This window comes from Entelurus aequoreus, linkage group LG03 (assembly GCF_033978785.1).
Source record: "Entelurus aequoreus isolate RoL-2023_Sb linkage group LG03, RoL_Eaeq_v1.1, whole genome shotgun sequence".
Classification (NCBI taxonomy): domain Eukaryota; kingdom Metazoa; phylum Chordata; class Actinopteri; order Syngnathiformes; family Syngnathidae; genus Entelurus; species Entelurus aequoreus.
The window spans coordinates 20908653-20928195 of NC_084733.1; the positions used below are offsets into that span (position 1 = coordinate 20908653).

The 19543-nt window shown below is 40.6% G+C and overlaps 1 protein-coding gene across 1 annotated transcript; it reads left to right on the plus strand.

Annotated features, from left to right (window-relative positions):
* Nucleotides 1-1066: 1066 nt before the first annotated feature.
* LOC133645900 (potassium channel subfamily K member 10-like) lies at nucleotides 1067-18828 on the plus strand. Its single transcript, XM_062040830.1, has 2 exons — nucleotides 1067-1607; nucleotides 18398-18828. Exons 1-2 carry the CDS (start codon nucleotides 1553-1555, stop codon nucleotides 18826-18828), a joined length of 486 nt encoding a protein of 161 aa, XP_061896814.1. The 5' UTR covers nucleotides 1067-1552.
* Nucleotides 18829-19543: the final 715 nt, after the last annotated feature.

Consider the following 19543-nt stretch of genomic DNA (forward strand, 5'->3'; position numbering starts at 1 on the left):
GTAGATACTTATTCTTATGCTTTCTGATCTCTCTCTCTATGTCCACTACTTGCTGTACATATCCTACCAAGTCAGTCCTACACTGTTCCAATGTCCATTTCTCTGATGATGCAATTGTTGATGACTGAAGTGTTGATATCAACCAAACCTACCCCCCCTCCACATCCCACACCCCGGATTGTAAATAATGTAAATAATTCAATGTATATACTCTGATGATTATCTTGTGTGATGACTGTTTTATAATGATTGTATATATCTGTATCATGAATCAATTTAAGTGGACCCCGACTTAAACGAGTTGAAAAACTTTTTTGGGTGTTACCATTTAGTGGTCAATTGCACGGAATATGTACTGCACTGTGCAATCTACTAATAAAAGTTTCAATCAATCAATCAAAAAAACTCGACGCCCATTGCACCGGTCGCCCAGGGTGGGGGCGTCCCCACATCTGCGGTCAACTCCAAGGTTTCTCTATGTATCCTGGTTTGAGTTTTTTCTTGCCCTGATGTGGGATCTGAGGATTTCGTTGTGGCTTGTGCAGCCCTTTGAGACACTTGTGATTAAGGGCTATATAAATAAACTTTGATTGATTGATTGATACGATACTACACTGGAATATTTCCAAAATTATAAATAGACCAGTGTGTCATCCAAAGCAAAACAAAAAAACAATAAGATATAACCTACAAATAAAGGGGAAAAAAACATACCACATATAATTCATTTTGTGTTTTATTTACAAGATGTAATATACTTAAATGTGCACTGTGCATTTAGCCAGCTCTGTAAAAGTGACATGCAGACCAACTCCATCTTGTTATACTTTAGTGTCTGCAAAGGGATGACCCTCTGTGGAGTAGAAAGTACATCAATAATGTACACACACTCACGCACACGCACGCACACACACCCGCACCCACCCACAGGCTCATACATATGAATGATGTAATGCTGCAAATCCACCAATGGTTGGGCGTGTACGCCTCTGATTGCCGCCTTGCACCATGTGCTCACACATATACCCAACGATGGAGGGATGAGGGGATAAATCCATATTTATTTGCAAGAAAAAGCTACACAAGAGTGAGTATCTAAAGAAATGTCGTGACTGCGGATATATATGTCATGTAGAAGCTAGGAGAAAGAGCTGGTTAGGTTGTTCTGAAGGAGCAGAGCATCCTTTTCTGTTGTTCGCTGTCCTCAAGGCAGTGCGTAACCAGTGCGTAAAGTTGGTACCAATCGGGCGTGTCTGTGGACCCAACCCCTAATATGTGTGCGTGGGATGTGCTTTGTTTTATAGCAGCTTAAAAAGAAAACAACAAAAAAAGACCTCAATAAGTCCAATCGAGGCACCAGAAAAAGAAAAAAGGGGGACACCAGAGACCAGAGCAGACAATGCGGTTGTTTCTTCTTTTGAGCTGCCGTGAGCATCTTAACTACTGAAAGAAGATGACTTGAACATGCTGGAATTTTTTTAAGCTCCATTTATCATTGTTTTTCTGCATTTTTTTTTTCCAAACCGGTGATTAGATTTTTTACCACAAAAAGATGAAATTCCCAATAGAAACCCCGAGAAAACAAGTGAACTGGGACCCAGAACAAGGTCAGTATTTTTTTAATAAAACATTCAATATGTTATTTAAATGACGTCTCTTATAGTTTACGGGCATATTTCAACACAATAAGCGTGCACGTAATGCCTAATTGTTGTTGCTTTTCTTACTTTTTATTGATGGTGTGTGCTTGCTATTTTAAAAAAAAAACCAAATACGGGTAGGTTTGAGCTTTTTGTTAATATTTCTGCCTCGTTTTTGTGCTAAAATGGGCAAAAAGGAAATATGCCGGAGTGATGCGTTGAAGCGCAGTAAGGCTAGCATAAGGAAGCAAAATAAAGCGAAACCTGTCAAATTAAAAGCACAAAAATACATTTTTGTCTGAATAAATAACAAACTACACTTATTATATAGATGGGATACTAATTTATTTTCATCATTCTTTTAATGTCAAATGCTAAATTATTATACGACTCATTAAGACGATTATTACAAAGTTTTTGTTTTCTTAAAACCGGAAACAGTACTATTTGTTATGTGGCTTTGCCAGAGCTGCACAGTGAGCCTCAGCTGGCCAGTTAAACGCCTGCAACCTGCCTTATTCCTCAGGGAATAACGTGCAAAACCTCTCAAATGTGTCCTTATATACATATATATACATATATACATATTTATATATATTATAATTTATATTTCTGGTATATAACATCACCAACAGTATTTTTTTCTGCAGCCAGAATGGATACGATGCTCTTATGAGGATCAGCTTTCAGCCTATGAGAGATAATATCTGATAAAAACATTGCTTTCCACTTAGGCTTTATTCAATTAGTGAAAATCAATAGGAGGCAGTGCTTTGAATTCTTGATGGTTGCATCTACGTCATGTCAATATTAATGCAAAGTCAAAAGTGGGCTAAAATGCGGAATAATCTGTTTAAATTCAGGTTTATTTTAGTCTCAAAACAAATTTCCCCATAGGAAGTCATGGAAATGGAATAAAATCTGTTCCACGGTCAAGCTGTTGCTACTACAAAACATTTTAACTGTTTACAGTACATTTAAACACTCTTAACAGCCATACAAGTGTAAAAATAAGTCAACCCAAATTTTCTTTCAGCAGCTAACATTGACAGTGGCATTGAAATACTCCTACTTTATGCGCTGACCCGGGGGTAAGGAACCCGCGGCTCTCGAGCCACAAGCGGCTCCTTAGTGCCGTCCTAGTGGCTTTTTAAAAAAGGATTGAGAATGGAAAAAGATGGGTGGTAAATAATTTTTCTGTTTTAATATGTTTTTTGTTTGAGGACAAACATGACACAAACCTTCCCAATTGTTGGAAAGCCCACCATTTCATATGTTTGTGTGTATGCTTCACTGATGACAGTATTAGGTGAACATCGTTTTGTCCTACTAATTTTGGCGGTTCTTGAACTCACCATAGTGTGGACTGTGACGCAACAGTTTGTTTACATGTAAAATCTTCCACTCCTTCTTTGTCTCATTTTTGTCCACCAAACTTTTTATACTGTGCGTGAATGCACAAAGGTGCGCTTTGTTGATGTTATTGATTTGTTGGAGTGCTAATCAGGCATATTTGGTCAGTGTGTGACTGCAGGCTAATCAATGCTAACATGCTATTTAGGCTAGCTGTATGTACATATTGCATCATTATGCCTCATTTGTAGATATATTTGAGCTCATTTAATATCCTTTACTTTTATCCTCTTTGTACATAATTTAGTTTTGCATGTCTCATGACACATTATCTGTATGTAATATTGGCTGCATTTCTGATAGTTGTTTGTGTGCCGTGTTGTTCCAGACCACAGCAAACATTACTTAGCCTGCCAAAGATTGTAATAAATCTATTAAAAGAAGACAGCCTGCCGTTTCCTTTAACTTGGACACACACGTCTATACCTTTGGCCATTAAAAGCCAGTAATTTCCAGGAGCTATCTCACCTTCTGGGTAGCCTCTGATTTACTAATGGTTTCTAATGTTGTAAAAATGTGTAGAATATATATTACATTTCAACATTTCTGTCAACGAAGATTTGCGTCAGACTGCGACACATAGTAATTTTGATAGTAGGCTATTATAGCTAAGATAGACACTTACATCATGTGTTGCCTTCATTATAAGACTTATATACGGCTTTTAATTTTTTGCGGCTCCAGATAGATTTAATTTTATTTATTTTTGGTCCAATATGGCTCTTTCAACGTTTTGGGTTGCCGACCCCTGTGCTAGCCAGTCAACTCGTGGCCATTGTTAGCAGCTAACATTAGCAGTAACATGGAAACTTGTGGCTAGTGCTGGAAGCTAACATCAGCAGTGGCTCTCATAGTAATCCATCTAACGCAATATTCAGTCAACTTATAACTAACGTTGGCAGCTAACATTAACAGTTGCACTAAAACACTATCTCATGTGTTAGCAAGTCAACCCATGGTTAGCAAATGTCAGCGGTGTCACTGAAATGTTCCATCTACCATGAATTGATTTACGTGGACCCTGACTTAAACAAGTTGAAAAATGTATTCGGGTGTTACCATTTAGTGGTCAATTGTACAGAATATGTACTGTACTGTGCAATCTACTAATAAAAGTTTCAATCAATCAATCAATCAATCAATCTTATGCACTAGCTCAGGGGTGCCCAAACATTTTTCAACGAGGGTAACATACTGACAAATCAAGGGAACCTGTACAGTATATAGATTTGTTTTCAAATAACTAGAAAATGCAATTTCGGTGGAGCCAAAGCCAAACTTAAACAAGTTGAAAAACTTATTCGGGTGTTACCATTTAGTGGTCAATTGTACGGAATACCTACTTCAATGTGCAACCTACTAATACAAGTCTCAATCAATCAATCAATCAAAACTGAAATGCTAGCAGTATGCACGCTGGCCAGTTAGCGTCAAGTAACAGAAAATATCGGCAAATGAGCTAAAAAAAAAGCTAGCATGCTAACAGTACTATGCTAAAATGCTAACAATAACATGCTTACAGTTAACATTGGTGAAATACCAAAATATATGACACTAAAGTGTTTACCTGCTAATTTAGCTAAAAAGCTAGCACATTAATGATAGCAAGTTAAAATGCTAACTGTAACATTCATCAAGTACCAAAATATATTACTCTGACGTGTGTACCTGAGAACCTTATTTAGAATCCTAGCATGATAGAGTTAGCATGCATCATGTACCAAAATATGACTGAGGTGTCTACAAGGGCTGCAAATCTTTGGGTATCCCACGATTCGATTCAATATCGATTCTTGGGGTCACGATTCGATTATAAATCAATGTTTTTTCGATTCAACACGATTCTCGATTCAAAAACGATATTTTTCCGATTCAAAACGATTCTCTATTCATTCAATACATTGGATTTCAGCAGGATCTACCCCAGTCTGCTGACATGCAAGCAGAGTAGCAGATTTTTGTAAAAAGCTTTTGTAATTGTCAAGGACAATGTTTTATCAACTGATTGCAATAATGTAAATTTGTTTTAACTATTAAATGAACCAAAAATATGACTTATTTTACCTTTATGAAAATATTGGACACAGTGTGTTGTCAAGCTTATGAGATGCGATGCAAGTGTAAGCCACTGTGACACTATTGTTCATTTTTATTTATTTTTAATTTTTATTTTTTATAAATGTCTAATGATAATGTCAATGAGGGATCTTTAATCACTGCTATGTAAAAATTGTAACTAATATTGATACTGTTGTTGATAATATTCATTTTTGTTTCACTACTTTTGGATTGTTCTTTGTCGTGTTTGTGTCTCCTTTCAATTGCTTTGTTTATTGCAGTTCTGAGTGTTGCTTGGCCGGGTTTGGTTTTGGAATTGGATTACATTGTTATGGTATTGCTGTGTATTGTTTTGTTGGATTGATTAATGAAAAAAATAAAAAAATAAAAAATAAAATAAAATAAATGAAAAAAAATAAAAAAGATTTTTGAAAAATGAGAATCGATACTGAATCGCACAACGTGAGAATCGCGATTTGAATTCAAATGGATTTTTTTCCCACACCCCTGGTGTCTACCTACAGTTGGAATTTTAACGTTAACATGCTAACAGGTAGCAGTCGCCAAGCAACACAATATTTGACCCTCATGTGTATACCTGCTAAATTAGCAAAAAAAAAGCTAGCGTGCTGCTATTAGAATGCCAACTTTTTTGCCGAGGGCCGTTAAAAAATGAGCTACAGGCCACTTTGGGCACCCCTGTACTAACTAGCCAGTCAATTCATGGTTAGTGCTAACTCCTTCGACGGATTCTCGCTCATCTGTACGGACTGGACATGGGTCGAGAGCTAGTGGGGAACCTTTGTCGCCTTGTTGGATCTGTTCCAAATGCAATATGTATTTGTGGAGGGGGGCGTGGCCTGCGGACCTGCAGCAAAGCGGGGTGTGCCAGGACCGGCTTCGAGATCAGCGACAGGTGCCTAGATGGCCCACCTGGACCTGCTTATCTAATCACCTGTCGCTCTGTTAAAAGGCATCAGCCGGGGTGGAGAGAGGAGTTGGAGGTGGAGCACGAGCGAGAGCGAGAGCTAGACAGACAAAGACAAAAACAATTGCTGAAAAGCACATTAGAGACATTGTATTGAGGAATAAAACAGTGTTCAAACCCTGAAAAGGAGCTGTCATGTCGGTGATTGGTGGTCTGAGGAACCCGGAGGGAAGAAACCTCCACAGTATTTATTTTTTTTTTTGGCTAACGTCTCGCCAATTAGCTAAACTTAGTGGAAACAATGCTGACTAACATTGCCGAAATTACCAAATCCCTTCCTGCATACTTACGGAAGCTCAGTGTGCTGCTTCGATCTTATTCATATTTCTGAGCATTGTTATTTATTCCATATTTTATAAATAGCTTCCAAAAAACAGTGCAATTTGGGATGGGAGGGGATTAAAAAATACAATCACTTAGCTGTAAGTGATTCAGTCATCCAGCAAGGATGAATATAATAAGATTCATACCGTAACTGCTTGGAGGAGTGAACGGGATAGTTCCTGGATGTCCTTGACTCATCCCTCTGTGTGTGTGTGTGTGTGTGTGTGTGTGTGTATGTGTGTGTGTGTGTGTGTGTGTATTTCTACCCTACTTGAGACATCAAAGTACCTTCCATATGAGGACCGGTGGACATAAATCATGGTCCCAATACGGAAAAGCATTGCATCTAATAGAGAATGTCTCATTTGCACCCCTGGTGGTGAACTCTATCAAAATTAGGGTGGTCCCAAAAAGGAGGGATTTTTCAAGCTAAACGTGTGTCGCTTTTAAAAGTGCTCCCCCTCTGGTCAACATATGATACAACAAGTGTGTGTAAGAAATTGATATGCGCCCCCTTTGGTCAAAATGTATACAATAAAATAAAATAAATACATGTATGTATATAGAGACATACTGTAATAACTTGAAGTAAATAATGAAGATTCAAATCCAATTACAAAAAAAAAAAAATCAAAAAAATATAAATGAACTAAAAGCACTCTTTTTCTCACAATGTGTCAACATTTTTTCTTATAAAATTGGGAACAATTTCTCATATTCTTTCTGTTTCTGTAATATTGAAATATTTTCTCGTATAATTATTACTTTGTTTATGTAAAATTATTACTTTTTCATGCAAAATGGTGACATTTGTCATTTAAAGTTCTGACTTTTATCACACAATATTGTTGTTGTTCTTGTAAAACAGTGATATATTTTGAGTAAAATGTCATAATTTTGCTGAGTAAAATTCAGACTTTTATTATAATATTGCCAACATTTTAAAGTTTTGTTATAAAATTGTGACTTTTGTCGAGTAAAATTATGACTCTTTTCATAATATTTTCATTGCCAACATTTTAAGCATTTCTTGTAAAGTTGCGACTAGTATATTAGTAAAATTCCAACTTTTATCATAATATTGCACGAATGTTCAGTTTTTCTTGTAAAATTTTGACTTGCGTTTAGTAAAATGACGACTTTTATTATAATACTGCCAAAAATTCCAAGTTTTTCTTGTGAAATTGTGACCTTTTTCTTGTGAAATTCCAACAAATTTTTCACAACAAGCTTATTTATTTTTGCATAGTATGTATATATTATTAATGTTGTAAATACAAATCTTTATATATCTACAAAGTGTGGTCCTAAAGAGGTAGGCATTATTCGGAAGTCTCAGGAAGGTAACAAATACAAGAATATGTGTATGACTGTGTGTGAGTGTGTGTGTGTGGCATTATTTGAGGGTAGGTACCTTGCACCGTGCATGACCACGCACCCCATAATTGCAGAAAAATCATACTGAGAGGCGTTGTACTAATTTTAGTCAAGTCAGTATGAATTAGGGTGTTGTACGTGAGCTTGCATGCGGTTGTTGCTACCACACCATTTTTTTTCAACAGAAGAAGCCAGCTGTTTTTATTGAAAACACTATCTACACAAACAAAACCCAAGAAAGATATGTTAACGTTTTGCTGATTGAATTAATTAATTTGACTACCAAGATGGAGGATTACATATACTGTACAAGCTTAAAATGTCTCTTAACTAAACTTTTAGACAAAAGATCAGACTTTTATAATCAAAATATCAATCGAAGTAGAGGGTATATGTGCATATAATTAACATACAAACAGAAGGTAACACCCCAAATTATTCTTTATTTTAAAAAAATATATATTGTGACTATGAATGAGTATGAATTGGGATGGCGTACATGAGCTAGCAGGAGCTTGTTGCAACCATACCATTTTTATTTTTATTTACAGAAGAAGCCAGCTGCTTTTGATTAAAAAAAAACTTTATTTTCACAAACAAAATACAAGAAATGTATATTAATGTTCTGCCGAACTAATTAATGTGACTAGGCTCACTACCAAGATGGAGGATTGAATATATAAGCTAAAAAATTTCTTTAAACTGAACTTTTACACAAAACGGAAGGTGATCACACTTTCAAATCCAACGTATCAACCTAATAAGAGGATATAGACCCAAATGTTTTTTGATTTTATACAAGTATATAAGTACATAAGTCAGTGGCCCCCAAACTACGGCCGAATGCGGCCCGCCAGCGTCCAAAATGCGGCCCGCGGGAAGTCTCAAGTTTTTTTTTTAATTTGTCCGACCGCTTCCATGTTAGCTACCTCTCTTTGTTTATAATGTCTATTTTCTGTTGGATCTACTCTCTATTTTATTCTCCCCTCTTTCTGCTGCAGCGGTTACATATACTGTAATACTGTACATCAGGGGTGTCCAACTCATTTGAGCTCAGGGGCCGCATGGAGGGAAATCCGAGCACACACGGGCCGGACTATTACAATCATGGCATTGAAACTAAAAAATAAAGACAACTTCAGATCGTTTTCTTTGTCTTACTTTGGCCAAAAATAAAACAAACACATTCTGAAAATATTACAATAAAAGTATAGAAAAAAATACCCGTTTAGATCAGGGGTCCCCAAACTATGGCCGAATACGGCCCACCAGCGTCCAAAATCCGTGTCAAGTTTTTTTTTAAAGTTTGTCCTTTCTAATCTATTTTCTATCGCCTGTTACTCTCGGGGTCTCCTAGCCGCTCAGGCAAAGCATATTGTCTAAAAATGCATTTTCCCATCGATAACGTGACATCATCGCGCTCGTGCCACAGTATCGGGCGAGCGTGCGGCAAGTGGGCACTCTTTTAGTCAATTAGTGCGTGAGGAATATATATATATATACACAGTATATAATGGGTTAGAGTGTCCGCCCTGAGATAGGTAGGTCGTGAGTTCAAACCCCGGCTGAGTCATACCAAAGACTATAAAAATGGGACCCATTACCTCCCTGCTTGGCACTCAGCATCAAGGGTTGGAATTGGGGATTAAATAACCAAAAATGATTCATGGGCGCGGCCACCGCTGCTGCTCACTGCTCCCCTCACCTCCCAGGGGGTGAGCAAGGGTGATGGGTCAAATGCAGAGAATAATTTCGCCACACCTAGTGTGTGTGTGAGACAATCATGGGTACTTTAACTTTTTAACTTTATTAGATTTATATAGCGCTTTTCTAGACACTCAAAGTGCTTCACAGAGAAGTGAGAACCCATCATTCATTCACACCTGGTATATATATATATATATATATATATATACACGCACGCACGCACGCACGCACGCACGCGCGCGCGCGCGCGCGCGCACGCACGCACGCACACACACACACACACACACACACACACACACACACACACACACACACACACACACACACACACACACACACACACACACACACACACACACACACACACACACACACACACACACACACACACACAGCATTGAGTGTCGGGATGGACAGGCTGAATGAATATGTATCTGACACTTCGGTCTCCTCGGGAGATTCTTGCTTATCCGCGCCGAGAGCTAGTGGGCAGCTTAGGACGAAGTCGGCTCTTAGTTGCTTTGGTGGGTCTATTCCGAATGCAATATGAATTGTTTGTTACTCTTTATTTGGTTTTTCGTTGTGTTTTGCTTTTGTAGTTGTATGTAGAAATGGTCTCGCTGAAGTGGCAGCTAGTGTCATGTCTGTTTATCATGTTTCTGTTTTGGCCATGTGCTGTTTTTTGGACACTTTCTTAGTTCCTGGTTTCACTTCCTTGTTTGTTTGTTTCCATGGTTACTCATTAGTTTTCACCTGTCACGTCACGCACCTGTTTTACGTTTTGAGTCACGCACCTGTTTTCACCAATCAAGTCACTGTTATTTAAGTCTACCTTTGTTCTTCACTCGTTCTGCCTGCATTGTCTTTATGTCACACCGGTTCATGCCTTTGACCAAGTAAGTTTTCATAGTCTCCACGCTGCCAAGCTCCGGTTCCGGCTCCACGCTGCCAAGTTCCGGTTCCAGCTCCACACTGCCAAGCTCCGGTACTAGACCCACGCCAAGACCAAGACCCACGCCAAGACCAAGACCAAGACTGCCAAGACCAAGACCAAGACTGCCAAGACCACCAAGACCAAGACTGCCAAGACCAAGACCAAGACTACCAAGACTGCCAAGACTGCCAAGACTGCCAAGACCAAGACCAAGACTACCAAGACTGCCAAGACTACCAAGACCAAGACTGCCAAGACCAAGACTGCCAAGACCAACACCAAGACCCACGCTGCCAAGACCAAGACCCACGCCGCCAAGACCAAGACCCACGCCGCCAAGACCAAGACCCACGCCGCCGCCAAGACCAACACCCACGCCGCCAAGACCAAGACCCACGCCGCCAAGACCCACGCCGCCAAGACCAAGACCCACGCCGCCAAGACCAAGACCCACGCCGCCAAGACCAAGACCCACGCCGCCAAGACCAAGACCCAAGCTGCCAAGACCGCCCATGCCAGGACCAAGACCAAGACCCCCCACGCCAAGCTTCGCTGCCTGACGCACCACGCCAAGCTTCGCCGCCTGCCACAACAACGTGCCCACCTCCTCGTCGGCCAAGGATGTGGCCATTCCATGGGCGTCCGCCACGCCAGGTGCGCCGACCTCCTCGTCGGCCACGAATGTGGCCATTCCCAGGTCGCCCACCTCGTCAGGTTCAGCGGCGGTCGACACGTCGCCGCCACATGACCATGCCTCGGTGGATCCGGGGCCACTTGGCCTGGCGACCCACCGCCATGTCCCCCTCCCGCCCTCCCATGACTCTTGATCCTGTTTTTTGTTTTTGGACATCTGGGATCTGTCCGTAAGGGGGGGGGGGTTCTGTCATGTCTGTTTATCATGTTTCTGTTTTGGCCATGTGCTGTTTTTTGGACACTTTCTTAGTTCCTGGTTTCACTTCCTTGTTTGTTTGTTTCCATGGTTACTCATTAGTTTTCACCTGTCACGTCACGCACCTGTTTTACGTTTTGAGTCACGCACCTGTTTTCACCAATCAAGTCACTGTTATTTAAGTCTACCTTTGTTCTTCACTCGTTCTGCCTGCATTGTCTTTATGTCACACCGGTTCATGCCTTTGACCAAGTAAGTTTTCATAGTCCACGTCATAGCTTCTGCTCAGTAGCAGCTTCATTTGTGTTTTTGGCACGCTTGCCTTTTTGCTTTATTGTTTGCTTTTTTTTGTGATAGTTTTGAGTGATTTATGTTTAATAAATCCAAGCTCACCCTCACGCTGTCGTCCGGAGCCGTCTTTGCATGGGAAGAACAACCCCGCAGCAAGCTGCGACCCCCCGTTTTGACAGCTAGTTGCATCAGCTTTGTAGTCTTTTTAATGTCTTTTATGTCATTTGTGTTTTTTGATGTTTCTCTCTTGTTTTCACGTGTTTCTCCTTATTTTTTTTGTGTACTTTTTGTATCTGCACTGCAACCACACAATTTCCCCACTGTGGGTTAAATAAAATATAGAGATGTCCGATAATGGCTTTTTTGTCGATATCCGATATTCCAATATTGTCCAACTCTTAATTACCGATACCGATATCAACCGATACCGATATATACAGTCGTGGAATTAACACATTATAATCCCTAATTTTGTTGTGATGCCCCGCTGGATGCATTAAACAATGTAACAAGGTTTTTCAAAATAAATCAACTCAAGTAATGGAAAAAAATGGCAACATGGCACTGCCATATTTATTATTGAAGTCACAAAGAGCATTATTTTTTTTAACATGTCTCAAAACAGCAGCTTGGAACGGGAGCGGGGGGTGTATATTGTAGCGTCTCGGAAGAGTTAGTGCTGCAAGGGGTTCTGAGTATTTGTTCTGTTGTGTTTATGTTGTGTTACGGTGCGGATGTTCTCCCGAAATGTGTTTGTCATTCTTGTTTGGTGTGGGTTCACAGTGTGGTGCATATTTGTAACAGTGTTGAATTTGTTTATACGGCCACCCTCAGTGTGACCTGTATGTAGGGTTGGGTATCGAGTATCGAGTATCGATTGGAACCGGGACTAACTTTCCGATTCTCCCGGAATCGTTCAAAAGTTTAAATTTCGATTCCTATTTTCGATAGCCAGTCCGCCGACCGGAAAAAAATATGTCCGCCGAACCGGAAGAAGAAGCCGCTGAACACCAACGAAGAAGCGCCCACCGCCGGAAGTGTTAGCATAGCCGAGCGAGTCAGTCAAGCTCAAGCATGGATAGCGGGCGTCGGCGGTCGAAAGTGTGGCTTTACTTTACAAAAAAAAATGAAATAACCGCGAAATAACAGAGCTCCATGTCCATCAAGAAACGAGTGGAGAGAGAGCTGCAGATGTACCAGGACGTTCCACCGATACTTATGTCTGACGACCCTGCTGCATGGTGGTGGTCCGGTGGAACCAACAAAAGACTTATCCTTTGCTGTCAGATCTCGCTTTCTCCTATGTATGCGTTCAAGCTTCTTCCACACCCAGCGAACGTGTATTTTCCACAGCAGGAGACACTATCTGTCCAGAACGCTCACGCATCCTGCCTGAGAAGGCGGATATGGTCATTTTCCTAAACAAGAACTGTCTCTGATTTTATACTGTACCTGCTGCTAATCTGGACTGGGTTTTGCAAGTTGTTTCTTATTGTTTATTTGCTTTTCTGCACCAGGTTAGCCCATCAGTGGGAGCACGGTAACATTTTTAAGTACCTGCAGCATCATACACTTGTGTGTGTAAATGTGTTTTCATGAGGTTTCCTGCAGCATCATACACTTATGTGTAAATGTGTTTTCATGAGGTTTCCTGCAGCATCATACACTTATGTGTAAATGTGTTTTCATGAGGTTTTCAAAAATAAAGCTCTCTTGAGGAAAGTGTACCCCTGGGAAAATGTATTCATAATTTATAATATTGATATTCAAGTTCATAGATTTGATATTTATATTCTAGTTGGAAACAGCCCTGTGAGGAATTTATAGTAAAGTTCATAAAAAGTTAATAGAATTAAAATTGATGGAGAATGTCATACTATTTCATTCAGAAAGATTGTAGGTTAGCTAGCTCATTTAAAATATCCTAAACTTTTTTTTGACCCTGCCTCTTAAAAGAATCGGAATCGGGAATAGTCAGGAATCGAAATAGAAACAAAGAATCGGAATCGGAATCGTTCGAATTCAAACGATACCTTACCCTACCTGTATGGCTGTTGACCAAGTATGCAGGGCATTCCCTTGTGTGTGTGAAAAGCCGTAGATATTATTTGAGTGGGCCAGCACGCAAAGGCAGTGCCTTTAAGGTTTATTGGCACTCTGTACTTCTCTCTACGTCCGTGTACACAGCGGCATTTTAAAAAGTCAGAAATTTTGCTTTTTGAAACCAATACCGATAATTTTGAAACGGATACCGATAATTTCTGATATTACATTTTAAAGCAAATATCGACATCCCTAAATATATCCTATTATTTTTCTTGTTATGCCTGTATTATCATTGATGAGCGCGTATGAAAATACATAAAAAAACTAAAACAAACTAAAGTGCCTCTTCTGCCTTGAACCTCGCCACATGTCACTGATACAAACACATCAATGTTGTGTTTTTCTGTTAAAAAATGTGGGAAAATTCAAACTTAAAAAAAAAAAAAAAATGCTGTGTGAAAAGTGTATTTAAAATATTTTTTTTGCCATAATAAATAAATAAAATGTCAGTCGTACAACTTAATGAGCGTTGGACTGGAAGCAGGAGATTGTCCTTTGCCAAGTGCTTCCGTCATAAATCCAATAAGTACACAATGACAGGGAGTGGCCTCAATCTAATGTTAGCGACACTAACACAATTTACACCAGCAACACTCAAGCAACGTGTCCGGGCCGTCCATTATCATCTATTTCTCTCAAAGCTTTCTACTTAAACATGACGCACATACTGTAGATTCATTAAATATTTACATAGTAATTCACGTAATGCGTGGAACTTCCGGATGTTTTCTTGGGTATTCATCTTATTAGCATGCCGTAACAGGCCATGTGGGTTTTCTGCAATAGCCATAGAGGCTTTCCGAGGCTCCATTCCACATGACTAATGGCTTTAATCTGCACAGCCCAAAGCAGATGGCAGGGCATTTTAAAGGTTGCTTTTGGTTCGAGTTGGAAAACACTTCTTATTGATAGTCCTATATAATGCAATCTAGACAATCATGAGTATGTGCTTGTATAAGCTAACTTCTCCTCCTGAACCGCCGCACGTAAAAGGGTGAAAATTCATCAGAACGTGCACCTATGCTGAGTTGCATGTGCTATTATTTTTCTGACAAATATTTTGCAGGGTGGCGCTTGTATTGAACCCCGAAAGAGTAAAATTGACTTGGATTTACTCATACAGCTGTACAAAACACTAAACCTAACTTTAGGGTGTTTAGACGGATAAACAAAATTTGGTACACACTTTTAGGGGACTGGCAAGTACATGTCTGTCAAATTTGAGCAAGATTAGTTGGAAAACACATCAAAGACCATTTACTTTACATCAGTGGTTCTTAATCTTGTTGGAGGTACCGAACCCCACCAGTTTCATATGCGCATTCACCGAACCCTTCTTTAGTGAAAAATACATTTTTTATTTTTTTTCAAATTCAAGACAAATTTATATGTTTTTGGTAACACTTTAGTATGGGGAACATATTCTAAGTAACAAAGACTTAATTTAGAGTTATTTTTTTAGGGTTAGGGTTAGGGCCAGGGTTAGAGGGTTAGGGTTATAATAAGGCCATGCCGAATAAGGCATTAATAAGTACTTAATAGTGATTAGTTAAGAGCCAATCTGTTACTAATTTCCACGTTAATAAGCAACTAATTCATGGTGAATATGTTGCCCATACTAAAGTGTTACCCTGTTTTTTTACTGGTGCACAAAATCAACCGTGCATGAACATCACCTTGTTCAAAGAACAAAACCAACACAGTGCATAAACTCACGACAAATTACACACCTGCAAACTAGTGTGACTTCTGCTGTTGCCGTATCCGTAATACACCGATAGGGAGAAGTTTTTATTTACACAAGGAGTCGGGTGTGTCTTGACCTCCGCCGAACCCCTGAGCCCTAATCACCGAACCCTTAGGGTTCGATTGAACCCAGGTTAAGAACCACTGCTTTACATGGATGTTTGCATGTGTTCCAAAGGATTTTTAGTATAGGGGGCGCCAAAAATGCCATCCATCCATCCATCCGTCCATTTTCTACCGCTTGCCCCTCTCTAGGCTCCAGCTATCCAAGCTGCATTCGGGCAAAGTCGGGGTACACCCTGGACACTTCATCGCAGGGCCAACACAGACAGACAGACAACCAACCTATGCCAAAAATTCCATTAACATTATTATGACTGTACAACAGGGTCCCAGTAGACAAGGAGGTATATTCCCTCTGTCTTCGGGTGGGGGGACGGGTCATTGACTGTTGTTTGTGTTTACGCACCAGAGTACCTGCCCATTTTTTATTTTCTCGAGGTGATTCCCTTGTTCTGCTGGGTGACTTCAATGTTCACATTGGCAACGACAGGGATACCTGGAGAGGCGTAATTGGAAGGAACATCCGCCCAGATCTGAACCTCAGTGGTGTCTATATGTACACTTGGCACCAGGACACCCTTGTCCACAGTACGATGATCAATTTTGTGGTTGTGTTATCGGATTGGCAGTCTCATGTTTTGGAGACTACCGATCACCACCTGGTGGTGAGTTTGCTCCGATGGCGGAGGAGGATGCCGGTCAGACCTGGCAGGTCCAAACCCATTGTGAGAGGCTCCTGGGAACGTCTCACAGAGTCTACCGTCAGAGAGAGTTTCAATTCCCACATCCGGAAGAACTTTGAACATGTCAGGAGGGAGGCGCTGGACATTGAGTCCGAGTGGATCATGTTTCCTACCTCTATTGTCGAGGCAGCCGATCGGAGCTGTGGCCATAAAGTGGTTGCCGTGGCAGTAATTCCAGAACCCGCTTAGGGATGCCGTCAAGCTGAGGAAGGAATCCTATCGGGTCCTTTTGGCTCATGGGACCCCGGAGGTAGCTTACACTTATCGGCAGGCCAAACGGAGGCGAAAACTTGGACATTGGAGCTCGGGTGATGAGCTCTGTCATTACGGAGGAGCTCAAAGTAAAGCCGATACTCCTCCACATCGAGAGTAGCAAACTGAGATGGTTTGGGCATCTGGTCAGAATACACCCCGGACGCCTCCACTACGAGGTGTTTATGGCATGTCACGACGAAGACCCAGGACACGTTGGCGAGACTATGTCTCCCGGCTAGCCTGGGAATGTCTCCGCATCCCCAGGGAGTAGCTGGACGAAGTAGCTGGGGAGAGGGAAGTCTGGGCTTCTCTGCTTAGGCTCCTGCCCCTGCGACCAGACCTTGGGTAAGCAAAAGAAGATGGATGGATGGACAACAGGGATATTCAACTAAATAGTTTTGAGGGCCACAGTTTCAGAACGTTAAGGACCAGGGGGCCGGACTCCTCCCTTCACTATTAGTATTATTTCGTAAAATCAGGAGAACCAGCCTCCTCTACAGTAGAAATTTAATTTTGGTCTATTTATTTTGTCAGTGTTACAGGAACGCTCTGCTGTTTCCAAGGACCTTCTGCAAAAATGTGAGTCTCTCACAAGTTTTTAGAATAGCCCAAATAAAAAAAAGTGGACCTGAAATGGAACCTCGAGGAACACCACTAGTATAACTAAAGAAGTTGAACAAATAACTACTGACGGCATCTGAAGTAAACAAGCTACATCAACACCTTAGCCACAAAAAAATCACATTATAGAAAACATGTATATCTGCCAAAAAAGAGAGGACTTTAAGAGGTGCCTTGAGGAACTCCTCAGTTATGTAAATCACAAGTTTGGACCGCAGTTTCCTATGTTTGCATAGAAGGTTAAAATGTCGATGCTAGGATCTGCCAATGTGTTTACAGTGGTCCAAGTTCGTCTATAAACAGGAGCTCTCTAATCTTTTTAGGAATCTGCTGCAAAAATGTTTGTCACCCAAGTTTTGAACTGAAGTAGGGGGCCGGTATGGTGTCATTCGGGGTGGGTTTGGTCCCTGAGCCACCAGTTGAAAATCTGTGCTGTACAACGATACAATAATAAGAATACTATTATCAAAAAAATAGGGGTGTCCCGATACCAATTTGTCACCTCCCATATGATACCGATATTGCATCCTTGACTATTGACGGATACCGATATCAATTCGATAGCAGCAATAATAATACATAATTTTGACTTATTTTGTAGGGTGGAATTTTAGAAAAGACTTGATCAAGTATATGTTGTTGTGCTGGAAAGAAGTGCTTGAGCAAAATCTGGAATAGACTGTATAATATTTACTTGTCATATATTGTTTTCTTAAACTTCTGACTCAGTATCATTTGCGAGTATGCATTCATGTTAGTTTGTCCTCGACGTGTTGCCTTAGTCAGTTCTTTGCCATTATGTTGAATTTGCCAGTCTTTTCTTCGTTAAGCCCTACAACGTGTTTGTACTGTAATTATGGTACTTATTACGTACCAGCTGTTTGCTGGTAACATGCTTCTTAGTTGTAGTTTTCATTACCAAAGGTGGTGGTGTTGAAATTGCCATGTAAAAATGTGAATAAATAGCATGTCTATGTCTATGGCATGGCCAATTTAAATTAGCATCGCGCTAGGAAACTTCAATGGAGACAACTTGTTATTTGTCAGCTAAGCTAGCAAGACATTTTTTTTTAGTGTGAGCAGATCAGATGTTTTTGATTCAGGGTGATATACTCCCGTTTTTACTGATATCAGACCAATATGAGATATCAATGTTTGATCGGGACACCTCTATCAAAAACTGATTAGCAGGTCCGAACAACTACAGTACATGTACTGATCTTTTCTTGTGATCTTTTCCAGTGGCGGTCCAGACCAACTTGGCCCCTCCAAAGAAGGCCCAGTCCGGAATGGTGAAGTCCAGCCTGGTCCAGGCCAGCGTTGCCACCATGCAGAATCCGATGGGTTGCGAGCCCAAGGCCAACGGTCACTGTGCACTGCCTCGCCTCTCCATCTCCTCGCGCTCGGCCAGTGTGGTGGCCAGCATGGATGCCAGCTGCGATGGCTCGACGGGTCTGGCGGCGCTCCACTCGGTCATGAAGTGGAAGACGGTCCTGGCTGTGTTCGTGGTGGTGGTCCTGTACCTGGTGTGTGGGGGTCTGGCGTTCAGGGCGCTGGAGCAGCCGTTTGAGAGCGACCAAAAGACAAGCATCACCATGGAGAAGGCTTCTTTCCTGGCTAGACATCCATGTGTTACGCCGGATGAACTGGAGGCTCTCATCAAGGTGAGTTGATGACAGCAATTTTATGGATAATTGGGTTGATTCATTATGCTTTCATTGGTTGGTCACTTTCCCGGGAGTTCATTCCTTTAGTGTCCTCGGAGAAAATTAAGTATTTAACCTTTATGTCCATTATATGAAAGCTTATATATATCATCAGCAAAAGTGCAAGGTGAGATGTGTCGTTTCCATGGCAATTTAGTGGTTAATTACCAGGATTATGCAACAACTACATTACTGCCAGAGGATCTTTGATTAGGGTTTTGGAAGTATAATTTCCTAAAAGCAGAATAGATCAACCGTATTAATAATCACCACGGTAACATTACAGACAGAAAAAATTTGATTGATTACTGCAATTGGCACCAAATACTAACATGAAAATAAGAGACATTAACGTCTTCCCCCATTAAGAAACAACATACCCCAATCTAAACTTATATAAACATGTTGCTGTCTAAACAACTAACATATTCAATTGTGCACATTTAACCTATAAGCTGTGCTCTTTTAGAACAATGTGATCAATAGCAGAGCGTGTTTGTCATATATATGGTCTTTGATTTTCTTAGTTTTGGCAGTAGGTCCTTAAAAACAGCAAACGTTTCTGTTATGAAGGATCTTTGATTAGTGTTTTGGCACTAAGCTTTTAAAAACAGCAGTGCGCTCTTGGCATGTAGAGGATCTTTGACTAGTGTTTCGCAGTAAGTTTCTAAAAAGAGCAGAA